This window comes from Echeneis naucrates, chromosome 23 (genome assembly GCF_900963305.1).
Source record: "Echeneis naucrates chromosome 23, fEcheNa1.1, whole genome shotgun sequence".
NCBI classification, from domain to species: Eukaryota; Metazoa; Chordata; class Actinopteri; order Carangiformes; family Echeneidae; genus Echeneis; species Echeneis naucrates.
The window spans coordinates 12,617,936-12,630,216 of NC_042533.1; the positions used below are offsets into that span (position 1 = coordinate 12,617,936).

A 12,281-nucleotide genomic window follows, 5' to 3' on the forward strand; every position below is an offset into this window, starting at 1 on the left:
ATCAAATGACACCAAAAAATGTCCAGTGTCTCACATATTGCTTCTGCTATAACTTCTACAAAGGTGTATTTACTTTCTTATTTCTTACACTAAAACTATCAAGAGCACTTCCATTGCTGCGTTCAAGAGATCAGGAGGTTGGTTGAAGCTTATTTCCTGTCTGGAGCACTGTTATCTTCTGTTTCTTATGCATTGTTTCGATCAGGATGAAGCCACCACTTCAAGGCCCGTTTGGATTACTGCAGTGTCGTCTGCCATTTTGTGGTTTGTTCGGCATGCGAGGTGCATAAAAAATGGCAACCCTCAACTGTGGCACGGCTCCATGCATGACAGCTTTTAGTATGGATACAGAAAACGAACCATGTTACTACTGATGTGGCTGCTGAGAGAGGAAAAAATTATTCTATGATTAAAAATACAAAAAGAGGAAGTCCTGCCCACCACTGATGACCTGTTTAAAGCTGCAAATCCACGTGAGGTAATATTTAAAAGAATTACATGACTTTCCCAGCTGTTTGGGAAAAAGCCTCTTATTAATTCATTCCAACCAAGTTTGCAGAGTATCATCACAAATTGATAGCTAAAATTGATGATGTCTTACAACCATGCCCAACCAAGCCCGGACACAGATTCTTTCTTTCCTCTCTCACCACGGCAAAGTACAAGGGAGGTTTTACAAGTATGGAGGCCTACAAGAGGAAGCAAGTATGTGAGAAAATGATCCATAAGCATTCAACTGTCTCTTCATTTAGGATTATCTGAATACATTGTGACTAACCATTTGCATTGCCACATTCTAGCAAGCACAGAAACCCGCTTCATCTTGGTATGTTTATTTTCTAAGTATTTTTCTTTTGGCCAGGCAATTTCACTGTCATAATAAAAAAAAAAAAAAATAGATACGGAGATACATGAAGATAAAAGCAAACAGATGTATAAATCATTTCATAATCTATCAGCAATCATGTTAAGGAACTTCTACACAATCTTAAGAAAGGTAAGGGTCAGATAAGGATCAATAATTGTCTTACAACAGAAATGAAAATACAGAACAGAAGAATATAGAACAGAATCATAATGTCCTCATCCTAAAGTCCACGTAAATACACTTAACGGAAATCTGACTGAGTCTCGACTGAGCAGACAGACGTCGTGCTGCACAGGAAAGACAGCAATAGTCACAAGGCCTCTGAAACAGCTTTCAAGGATTACAGCATGTCTACATGTTAGAGCCAACAGGAGCAGGACTTGCTCAAAGATGTGGCCGTTTCATTATAAGCCAACAAGACTTATTGACAGCAGAGCTGACCAGATCTGACCTGATCTGATCTGAGACACCCATTGTTCAAGCTAAATTGAAGTTAAAATTCATCAAAGATGACAACAAATAATGATAGCACATTGGCATCTAGTGTACATACTTGACCTTAGTGTTGACCTGTGCAAGCACAGATCTATTACCACATAATTTATCAATATATTTCTAGTTGCACATACAGATAAAATGTAAATTTTTCCAGAAATCAATTCTTCTTTCTTGCTCAATTTTGCCCCAACACTGAGGACAGCATTAGTTTCTGGTAGCATTATTGACTAGCAAAATATTAGCAATTTAGCAATAAGATTTTACGAGTAAAAAGGCAAAATCTACAGGATGCAAGGCTTCCATTTTAAGGGGTGGCACTAGTGTTAGCTAGTCATATAAATAACCAAAGACAGATTAAGTGTCAATCTTTTTGTTCACATTTTGCAGGTATTGGATCAGTAATCCGTGTTGGCAGATACACATAAGTTTCCGTATCTGTATCAGATTCAAAACTGGTATTAAAACAACTCCAGGGGGAACGAACTTTGCAAGACTACCATTGTGCTTACGGGTTGTATGCCCTGTGTGTGTGTATATATATATATATATATTCTACGACAGCTAGAACCATCAAAGAGAAAGAGCTAAATTTAGCTAGATCCCCTACTTTCACTTAGTATGTAGGAGGTGTAAATACTTTGTTGGTAATAAAGGAACATGTACCAAGAGTAAAGTTAGGTGGAAACAAAGATTTGAAATTCTGAGTGAAATACCAACTCAACAATCCACTCGGTCCATCTAAATGTGGAATACCGGAAAGGGACCAACGTAAAACACCACGTCAGCTGTTTCTAAAATCTGAATTTATTCATGCAATGTTCGCTGTGTAATGGCCATCCAAAGGTCATTCTGTAGAAAGTACTAAGTTGAAATGTCAGACTCCAGACATCCAGCCATTTGTTACCCTCCGAGTAGTGCTGTGTCTTCGGGGATGGTAGGAGGCGACAGTGAGCTGCTGGAATGACACGAACATCTGCATTTACATATTGGAACATTTACAGCTCCAATATGTAAATTAATTCATGTTTTTGAGCAAAAGCAGCCCTTAAAATGGCAAAGCTTACATTTCTGCAAATACTGAAAAAAGTGAGAATTCAAGTTAGATTTTAACACAAATGTGCCAATTTAATTTGAGTTACTACAATTTCTAACAATACTTAGACCAGAAGGTTTGTGAGTTAGATAATAAACTAGAATTATCTAAACACGTAGTCAATCGGATGTATCAATGGCTGCCAGAAGCTGACACCAGTACTCTATTTTGGGGTTAGGAAGCAATGTTTAGTATATTTGTTTCCTTGTTTCCTTGAAAATAAAAATTTGCATTCATGGGTTGTAAAAGAGGTAACTTTCTCTTTACATTAAAAAGGTATTAACTGTATTGTTTCGATCATTTAAACGGATACTCTATTTCTTTCGTACTGACAGCTGTAAATTACAAATGGCTAATCAAAAAAAAAAAAAAAGCTTGACAGTACATGGAATTCTAAACTTTGACTAGAATCTGAGTGGCATAACACAGCGTGCCACACTGGCATCTATCAGTACTTAGTGTGCAGAGAAACAATGAGCAGCATTTCTGTTTTGACCAGCCATTCAAGGGTGAAAATGATTCAAAGCGATTCCTGAATTGAGTGAGGAATCTTCTGTCTGCATTTTCCTTTTCATGACGCTCACGTACGCTTTCAGCGTCGTGCGTGGAAATGCATGGGAAACATGGAACACTGAAGATGCTACAAATTCAGTTAAAAACAAAAAACATGAGGAGCAAAACCACATAAAGCAGGAATCTTCTGGCTGTCTCCAGCACTAAGGGTGAACCACAATATCCATCAATCTATTTATGATGATTAAGTGTTCATGAGCGTTCCAACCTGTTGAAAAGTTCATCGTCCTTTCTTTACCTGCAGTCTGTCCCTGGTTCTAATAATACTTATGTCTTCAGCCTAATATATTATTTATTGCTTGTCTACGCTATGATGCTAGTGTGCCTCGCTAAATCTGTTATTTTTACCAAAAAGTAAAATTGATAACATTGTACCAGCTGGACGGTCAAAGGGAACAACATACACACATTTCCAACCAGATCAGACGTTCTATCACACCGATACCAATGAATCAACTGCCATGTTCAAAAATAGGTTGTGACGTTTTAAAATCGCAGCGGAGCTGTGTCGCACAGACCACGACACAAAGGACATCGGCAATGAAATACATCCATGTCACCAGATCACCCAGTTCGACACAGTCCTGAGGCGCAGCTGAGGCCTTCCGACAAACATATCACACAGCCGTGTGTCTCGAATTTTCATTTTCATTCCTCGGCATCGGGGGAATTTCCCTGGTGAACTGGCTGAAGCTGGCAGCCCTACATCTCACCCTTGGCCCTCCTCCTCCCCCATCTTCAGCTGAGGCCTGTGTGGCGCCCGAGGGGAGAGTACTGTAGCGGCCCAGGATGGGGAAGCCCTGTCCCGAAGGCACCTGGCTTCCCGGCTGGATGGTGGTGTCCTTGGCGAAGAGGCTTTGAATGAGCTGGTATTTTTCCTTTTCTTCTCGTAAGAAAACATCAACCAAGAGCTTCTTCTCCCGTTTGAGCTGCTCCATGATGGTTTTGGGGACATCAGGTATCACCCAGGCAACTACAAGGCTGAGGAACATCACCAGGTTCTGGAGGAAAAGGATGAGAGGAGGGGAGGGGTGTATGGAGTTCAATGGGGAAAGAAAAGATGGAGCGGATGGTGAAAAAAACTGCTTCAAGTTTCATCAAAATCTCTGGAAATTAAGTATGTATGTGAGTCATGCATCACAGAAACATTTGTTGTGCTCCCTCCCTGTCGCTCAAACTTCTGACAAAAAAGAAATGTAGCGGGATTCAGGTAGACACTCCGAGAAACTGAAATTTCTTAATTTGGATGGTGAGTCCTGGTGGGCTGAGCTTCGGCTGTGGTTGAAAGTGGGGACTGTTGTGACATCACAAAGCTCCAGATTTCCTGACGGCTGGTTTCAAAGCTTCTGAACACAAAATTACAATGAGCATCATCAAAGAAAACAGGGAGATCTACCTTTATACTATATGCAGCCATTAACAGAGTTCACGTTATTTCTATGTTTCGGTTTTGTACTGTGTTCTACAGCTTGACCATAGTTTTTGCTTTTCTTCTGTTTTGTGGAATTTTAGTGGAATGAAGGAGGAGGGGGCCCGTGACAGAGCTCGATCTGATACTGAGGAAAGCGTAAACTTTAATAACTCTCGATCAGGTTCTGTAGTTGGAAGTAGTTTATGTAGATTTATTTACAATAGACAAAAGAGATGAAGATATCAGCAAATATAAATTTTACTAATTTCAGAAACATTAGTATTATTATTAATATTACTATAGTATTATCATTTATATGTTCAAATTTGACCGAGGCAGCTGTCCATATCAATTGACTTAGTATTGTTACTCCCTGAACAGTCTCACAGATTGTTCCCAAAGGACATTGGTTAGACACATTTGAGGCATCCAGGCAACTGACCATGAACCTAATGAGGGAAGAGTATGATTAATGACCGTCTGACACATACACACATGCACACACAGTTACTCATTGGTCTCTTTAATACAAACAAAAGTGTCATGCAACTGCATGTCATAAAATGAGCAATGCAAGCACTGTACGAATCCTGAACAGGTATGTTCACCTGCTTGATATTGTTTCTCTCTGTCTGCTGACTGAAAGTAGCAGCAGATTGTGAACAAAAAGCAGTGATCTCCTACCTGGAACAGTATAACAAAGGCCAGTCTTGCAGCCAGGACACACCAGTACTGTTTGGAGAACTGGTACGCATCTGGAGACCAAGGAGGTTCCCTGTAGTCTTTGTACCTACGACAAAACACACGTGGATGCTGAGAAAGGAATGAATCATAACTATTTGCTTGCAAACCCTGTTTAAATTTACATGAGCTTTGCTTTTAATCAAGAGAGATCAACGACTAAATAAGGCACCACCCACCCAAGCCCGTCAGCTTCTACATCCATTAAGACTTCATAACACAGGCATTATACATTTACATCAAGCAGTCATTTCAAAGACTTAAAAAAAGAAAAAAAATGTTGTAGAAGTAAAGATGTTAAATGTTCACATGCCAGTCATCAAAATGCATTTTATTTCCTTGCTAAAACTTGTGTGTGCATTAAAAGATGATTTTTACAAATACAAGATTTCAAAAATGAAACAAGTAGCTTGTCAAGAATTACTTATGAGCACAATATACCATTATATTTGTAAAAAGTGTGTATTGGATTTTAGAGAAAGGGGGAGGAACTTCCCCTCCTTTTGGGTTAAAAGGGCACACAGTATATAAAGACAAGCACAAAAGTCAGTAAGTCCGTCTGGTCTGCAACAGGCTAAGGTTTTATAACCATTTTCCAGCGCTGACGCCTACTGCACCGGGTTTGTCTTGGTTAAGACTGTTTTGGACATATTTACTTGACATTTTAAGCATTTTTCTGACATATCTAACACCATCTAAGACTGTAATTGTGTATTAGTGAATTTTAGAAAAAGGAACTTGATTGCAAGTGAACTTGAACTTTATTTTTGCTCCAATATAGTTCCTCAAATGTCTGCTGTAGGCTGGCTATAATAACAATCCCCATACACTCCTGTGTTAAAATATCCAACTTCCATTTTGTTTCCTGAAACTAAACCATTTACATTTTATTTAGGGGTTACATTTGTACATAATTCAGAATGTGACTCGACATACAAGTGGGTGCCATCACCTTCACTTATTTGATTCACTGGGTATGACTACTGTACTTGGCCATGTTTGATGCGTAGGTGTGATTTCTCTCTTAAATATCAGAGTTGGATAAAGGTCTAACAGAGCAGTGAAATCTTTACCTGTAAAATTCTAATATTATGTATGTTTGAACACTAATTCGCAGGTATTCGCGTGTGCGTTCATCATGCCTGGGTTGTATTAGTTACATAACTAGCTGGAAAATGACTTTGCAAACAGGGTGCCAAGGTGGTGGAAGTGAGGCAGTTCCTCCTGAGCCTCAAAGCTACTCCTCAGAAACCAGTGGGTGATGTTACAGCTGATTTAAACAAAGGTTGAATATCGCTGCCTTAATTATCAGAGACTCGTACATGGTGGAATAAAGGCCAGCATAAAGAGGCTGTAAGTGGAGTTTCTCCTTCTGCAGGTACAATATTGGACTCATCTCAGACAAACTTTGAGGAACTGCCTCTTCGCTACATTGCTGGGACAGGACTTTGTTACAGCACACTGTTCCTCCACTCAGCTTGGTACCTGCCTCAAAGTGCAATAAACTTCATTAGGATTCCATTCCTTTGTTTTCTTTGTAGTAAACACTCTTTATTGTGCTGAAAAACGAACAGCAGAAAACTGGAGACACATGTTGAGCTAACAGTCAACATCTTCAGAAAGAAGAGGGATGAAAGGAGAATGACAAACAAAGGAACGGAACCAGAGATAAACAACAAAACCAAAAAGAAATAGAGGAACGATGAACAGGGAATGAAAGAATAAAATAGCCAGAGAGGATGTTTTGTTTGTGACTGGAGATGAATTATTCGACAAGGCAGGCTGGCAATGTTTTCTCATACAGTGCAACACACACTCACAGGCCGATGGCAGACAGCTAAACACTATGCCGTGATGCTGCCCCTCTTAAATATATAATAATAAAATTAGGTTATAAAAAGGCAACTTGTCTATCTGAACGAAGCCAGCTGACTCAAGAATGGCTGTGGTGTGTTTTCTGTTATTAAGTGTGCTGTGTCCAGAGTTGGTGAGAGATCATAAAAATGAAAAATATGGGGTGCTACTGTAATCAGTCGATCCAGGCACCAGAGCATACAGAGACATATCAGAGTGCAGCTTTGATGACGGGAAGTGTCTCTGCTGCCCATCGGTTTAGCATAATGTGTGCGAAAGACTTTGTTTTGTCTGTCCGCACTCACCAAAAACAGAAGAGAAAGAAGAATTAATGGAGAGTCTAGATGAAAAAACATCTGCTTTCAACAATGTACACACTGATGAGACAGCATCTGACGCCTGTTACATAGCCAAGCTGCTTCCTGTTGGATGTAATCACTCCTATATAACAAAAACAGGCTCTCACTGTCCATGTTCCACTTAAGGGTTTATTTACAATCTAAGTATTTCGATACAGGCACTTATGGAAATATTAAAGAACGCAGTCCAAATCAATACTTCAGCGGACCAGGCGGCTGCGCTGGCATTTGTAAATGTTTCAAAAATGGCTGCACTGAAGTAAATTAATTTGGCAAAAAGCAGAAATGTGTTTTATTCCCCAGGAACGTTCACATTTCCTTCTGAACATGAACCTGAGGGGCATAAAGAATGTGTTACTCGAAAAAACATAGATTTCTTCATCAAATTGTTAGTCAGTAATAAACATGTTCTCTTAAGTATGCTGTTTAATTTACTTTGGTGATGACAACACATGCTGGGAAACACTAGTACAAATTAATTTCAGCTGCATAGCAACATCAATCTATTATAATGACTTTTTTTTTGGCATCAACAGACAATAGCCATTGCAATCTACATTTATATTTACACTCATTTGCCAAAGTTCTTGGTGTATGTTCAAACTCCACATCACTTCTGTAGGAGTGAGGAGATAAAATCAGATTCACTAAGATCCCACGTATAGAAGAATAAAATGCGTGTTCAGTCTAACATTTTGAATGTTCATTTTTTGTTTTTTTGCTACAAAGAATAATTGCATGATCAACAACAGGTGGAAATACGGTGGAGGCAGCCCTATTTAAATGAGTGTTTTGTGGGCGGTAAGAACTTTTTTTTTTTTTTCCCCCTGAGTACTCTTTCATTTCGCCATTAGTGCACCACGCTGGGCAGATCCACACATCATTTTTAAAGGTATTATTTTGCAGATGTAATCACAGTCACTTCATTTAAAATGTAACTTACTAAATCTATTGCCTGCGCCTTTACCTGCAGGTGGTTTGTATTGAGTTTCCAACCTTGCCCTCGATAAGCTAACCATCACTGCAACTGTAATATGCTTCCATGTTCAGAGCACTTACATTTCGTGGGCTATTATATTCCGAAAATTATATTTACTTTAGACCCTGAGCTGATATAGATCTGTTTTATGCTCAGGTGCACCGGTTGATGGCTGTACGTGGCTGAGGAGGGGAAAAAAAAAAAAAAATAAAAAATTTAGGAACAAAGAACAGAAGATGATGATACCACACTGAAATAAAATGTGGTCATGATTAAATACAAACTTGCAAATATTTCTGTTTTCCCTTTTTAATCTGTTACACTGCAGCTAGATGTTTTATTTATATCAAAGTTGGTTACATTTCATTTAATTAATTTTTGACAAATAAAGGGGAGGACTGAAATAGGCCTTTATAGTTCTAGGTTTAATTTATTAAGCCTACACATGCACACTACACACTTTTCCTTCACCTCTTCATGCCAGTTTGCTCTTTTCTTTTGTTAAAATATCATATCATCCGTTTTCTCAATTGCTGTTCTCTATTTCTGTATTTCGGAAATGCTACCAACTATAACTTTTGATGATGCAGTATAACTACAATACAACTTTTTACACTTTGTTAAGTTTTGCACCATCATAAAAATATTATTTTGTGTACGAGGGGTTAAAATGCCTTTGTAAAGCTGGCTGGGGTTCTGGGACAGAATAGTTTTGGCTTTTTTTGGACAGACCAAGATAATCACGACAAATTATCAAGGATAGCTGGGTAAGTTCGCACTTGTTGAAACTGGCATTCCTTCATAAATGTACATATGTCTAGATAATACCTAGATGAAATATAACTGCAGTGGCAACAAACATACATACTGACAAGGCTGGAGAGTGTTTCTATTTCTGTTTTAACCCCTTATGACAGGCCCTTCCTTGAACACACATTTGAAATTGTTTAAGTTAAGAGCAGACCGAGCCACAGCTCATTTGCTCTCACCAGTATCGCCTCATGTGTTCCAGGCCATTCAGTTAATTGTGATAAAGTGTTTTCTTACTTATTGACTACTCAGCAGTAGTGTGGTCTGCAGAGCCTTTGTTACTGTATTGCTGGACTAAATTTGCAGAAAAGCTACTTTCAAACATTGACCTTTCCCTATGGGATGTACAGAAAAATATAGTAATTCTTTCAAGGCATAAGCTGGGAAAGTCCCTCTCATTACTAATTTAAAGATCATCCTTGGGCAGATCACTTCCTCCAACCCCTGATTGCACTGAAGTGATTTATGGACAAAGATCAGCATTATGTGTAGCGTGAATGCATTGAGATAAACATCATGTGCATTTTTGTCCCTATAGTTCATGATGAGCTACTTTATGAATGAGGAAAAGTTACTGGGCTTGTAAACATTAGCTTATAGTAACTTTAGTTTATTTGTATTTTAACTTTCTGCCTATTCTAAATTCAACCTATCCAAACTGTTACTGACGCAGTAACTGTGCTAACCATATAGCTTCACCTTTCGCACTTTGACTCCCAGCTCTGTCTCTGTCCTGTTTCCTGTTACTTTCTGTGCATATCTTCAGAGTAACGGTAGGAGCATAATAAAAACGTCTATAAAGGCACTGACGAATAGATTTTGCTTGCAAAGTACATTCTGATCTGGTGTCTAATTTTATATGAATCAATCAACACATGATTGAGCTCCGCCTGTAATAATTCCTGTCTTTTTTTTTTGGGGGGGGGGATATGAATTTATATGTTACTAAAACAGAAAAGGAAAACAGGAAGTGAACATACAGATCATCTTCATAATGTTATGGCTCTGATCAAAGCTTTACATCAAGTGCAATGACAAGACATAATCAGTCTTTTAACACACACACAATCTGTCATGAAAACATTCCCCTGAAGTCAGAAGAGATGAACTGGCCTGACGGAGCGGGCTCAGGAAATAGCTGAATTGCAGTATAGAACTAACAGAGAGGGAAGGTAGACTGCGTGTATGTGTGAGCAGGGTCTTATGGTGTCTGATTCCTTCTCCTTATACAGTCATGAGTGAGGAATGCTGCCTGTGAGAGCCGACTCTTCCCGCTCTCTCTTTCTCTCGCTTCTTTGATCTATTCATCTTTCCCTCAGTTTCTCAATCACTAATAATTTATACATTTTTTTTTTTTTTTTTTTTGCGGATCAACTATCAATGTGAACTATAGTGTACAACCAAGCCTTCCAGCCTGTCATGCTTCAGTTCATTTTAACTAAAGCTGCCTGGGTTTAATAAAATCTCAAATATTGTTGTCATTTCTCTCCCTTTGTCTCTCTTCCTGTGTGTTTTCTAGACGCTCCATGTTTGGTCATAATCGAGCAGTGAGGCAGCAACTGGAGCATCTAACCCAATATTCTCTCGTAAGACTGCTCATTGAGATTATGATGAAGTATGTGATGGACTTGACGTGTGTACGTGTCTTTTCCTATATATGTTGGGTCAGACAATATCTGAAAGGTCCAAAATACTGGACTTGACCTAAGGGGCTATTTAAGGTTTGGGTTAGTGGCTTGGGCATCATGTCAATATTGAGTCCCCGCAAATATCGTTAAACAAGTGTTTGTGTGTGTCTGTGTGTATGTCATCCCGCCAATTCAGTGCCTCCTGGGATGCAGAAATAATCTGACAAACAAGGGTCAAGATATTCCCATCCTTGAAAAACAAACAAGCACACTTTAAACTTGGCTGCTGTCAGGTAATGCGATGGCAGGAGACCGATGGCTTGAAACAATGGCATCCATTTTGCTAGTCTCTTTTGTGCAAGATCATGTGTATTTCACATGTTCATGAAGCTGCTTTTTATTTGTTGTTTGTAACTACTTTTGCTCGTCCATCGCTCCCTCTCTCTGCAAAAAGTTAGGAGCAGGGAACAGGGACAGTGAGTGTGGCATCCTGCTCGCTTTTATCCAAAACCACTTATGTGCTCCTGCAGTTTATTACTTCCGCTTAATTGGGAAGAAATTGATAAAACAGGAACAAAAAGATCAGACCTTGACAGACAACAGGTCCTGACCACGCTACTTCATGTGCCACGTTACAGTCTTAATTTAGGAGACACTCGATGAAAGAACCCTGACAATGGACTACGTATCGAGGGGGTTTTGATAGCTGCTGTACATTTAGAAACTGTTTCTTCAATTCTGTTTCTTAAGTGCTGACAAACAAGTATTTGGTTTGATTCATCATCAGTGTGTGAATGCACACATATTGTAGAGGAGTATAAGAAATAGGACTTTAGGAGTTGGTGAATTTGGCTTTCATTGTCAAGCACTTCGCTCAAAGCACCACTATGCCACTCACATTTGCCAAGTGTCAAATGCAGCTGAGATGTTTCTTTGGTTCAATCAATCCATGTTTTGTGTCTCTGACCCCACCTCACTGATTTTATCCAGCAATGAGAAAGTAATGAAACAATAAAGGTTCCTAAACATTTTATTGGCTCTGTTAAGTTTCCTTGGGAATCTTTAAGGTTTCTCATTAAACCTTTCACACATCTACTTGATTCACCAGAGGTTACGTCATATGATATTTTTACATTTACATTCATTCAGGAATTCGGCAAATGTTTTCTGGTTTGCCAAGAAAAATTATTTTATCAGAAATGACAATATAATCCATCACAGCCACTGAGCTGTTTCTTGAACTGTTAGCAGGAGAGTAACCACTGCCAACTTTCTGTCAGCGGCAGGAACAAGCTCTGCCTTTGGATGAAGCAGCCAGAAGCCTAAAAGTGGTGCCCATCATAAAACCCATCAAAAGCTTTTCCCAGTAGAGAAAAAGATTTGCAACATATAAAACCTCTTCACCACAGGGAACTCGTGGTTAACTCTGCCTTTTTTTGTTGAGTCATCATTTATTTGTCTGTCTGT

At 39.0% G+C, this 12,281-nt stretch overlaps 1 protein-coding gene across 1 annotated transcript in view; it reads right to left on the reverse strand.

The window, feature by feature from the left end:
* Window positions 1-3,649: 3,649 nt before the first annotated feature.
* Window positions 3,650-12,281, reverse strand: part of ano2b (anoctamin 2b) — a 51,195-nt gene continuing 42,563 nt past the window's right edge. The window contains exons 23-24 of the mRNA XM_029495019.1: window positions 5,128-5,233; window positions 3,650-4,033 (exon numbers count right to left, since the gene is read on the reverse strand). Of these exons, the coding sequence (XP_029350879.1) occupies window positions 3,650-4,033; window positions 5,128-5,233 (490 nt within the window). The remainder of the gene's footprint in view (window positions 4,034-5,127; window positions 5,234-12,281) is intronic.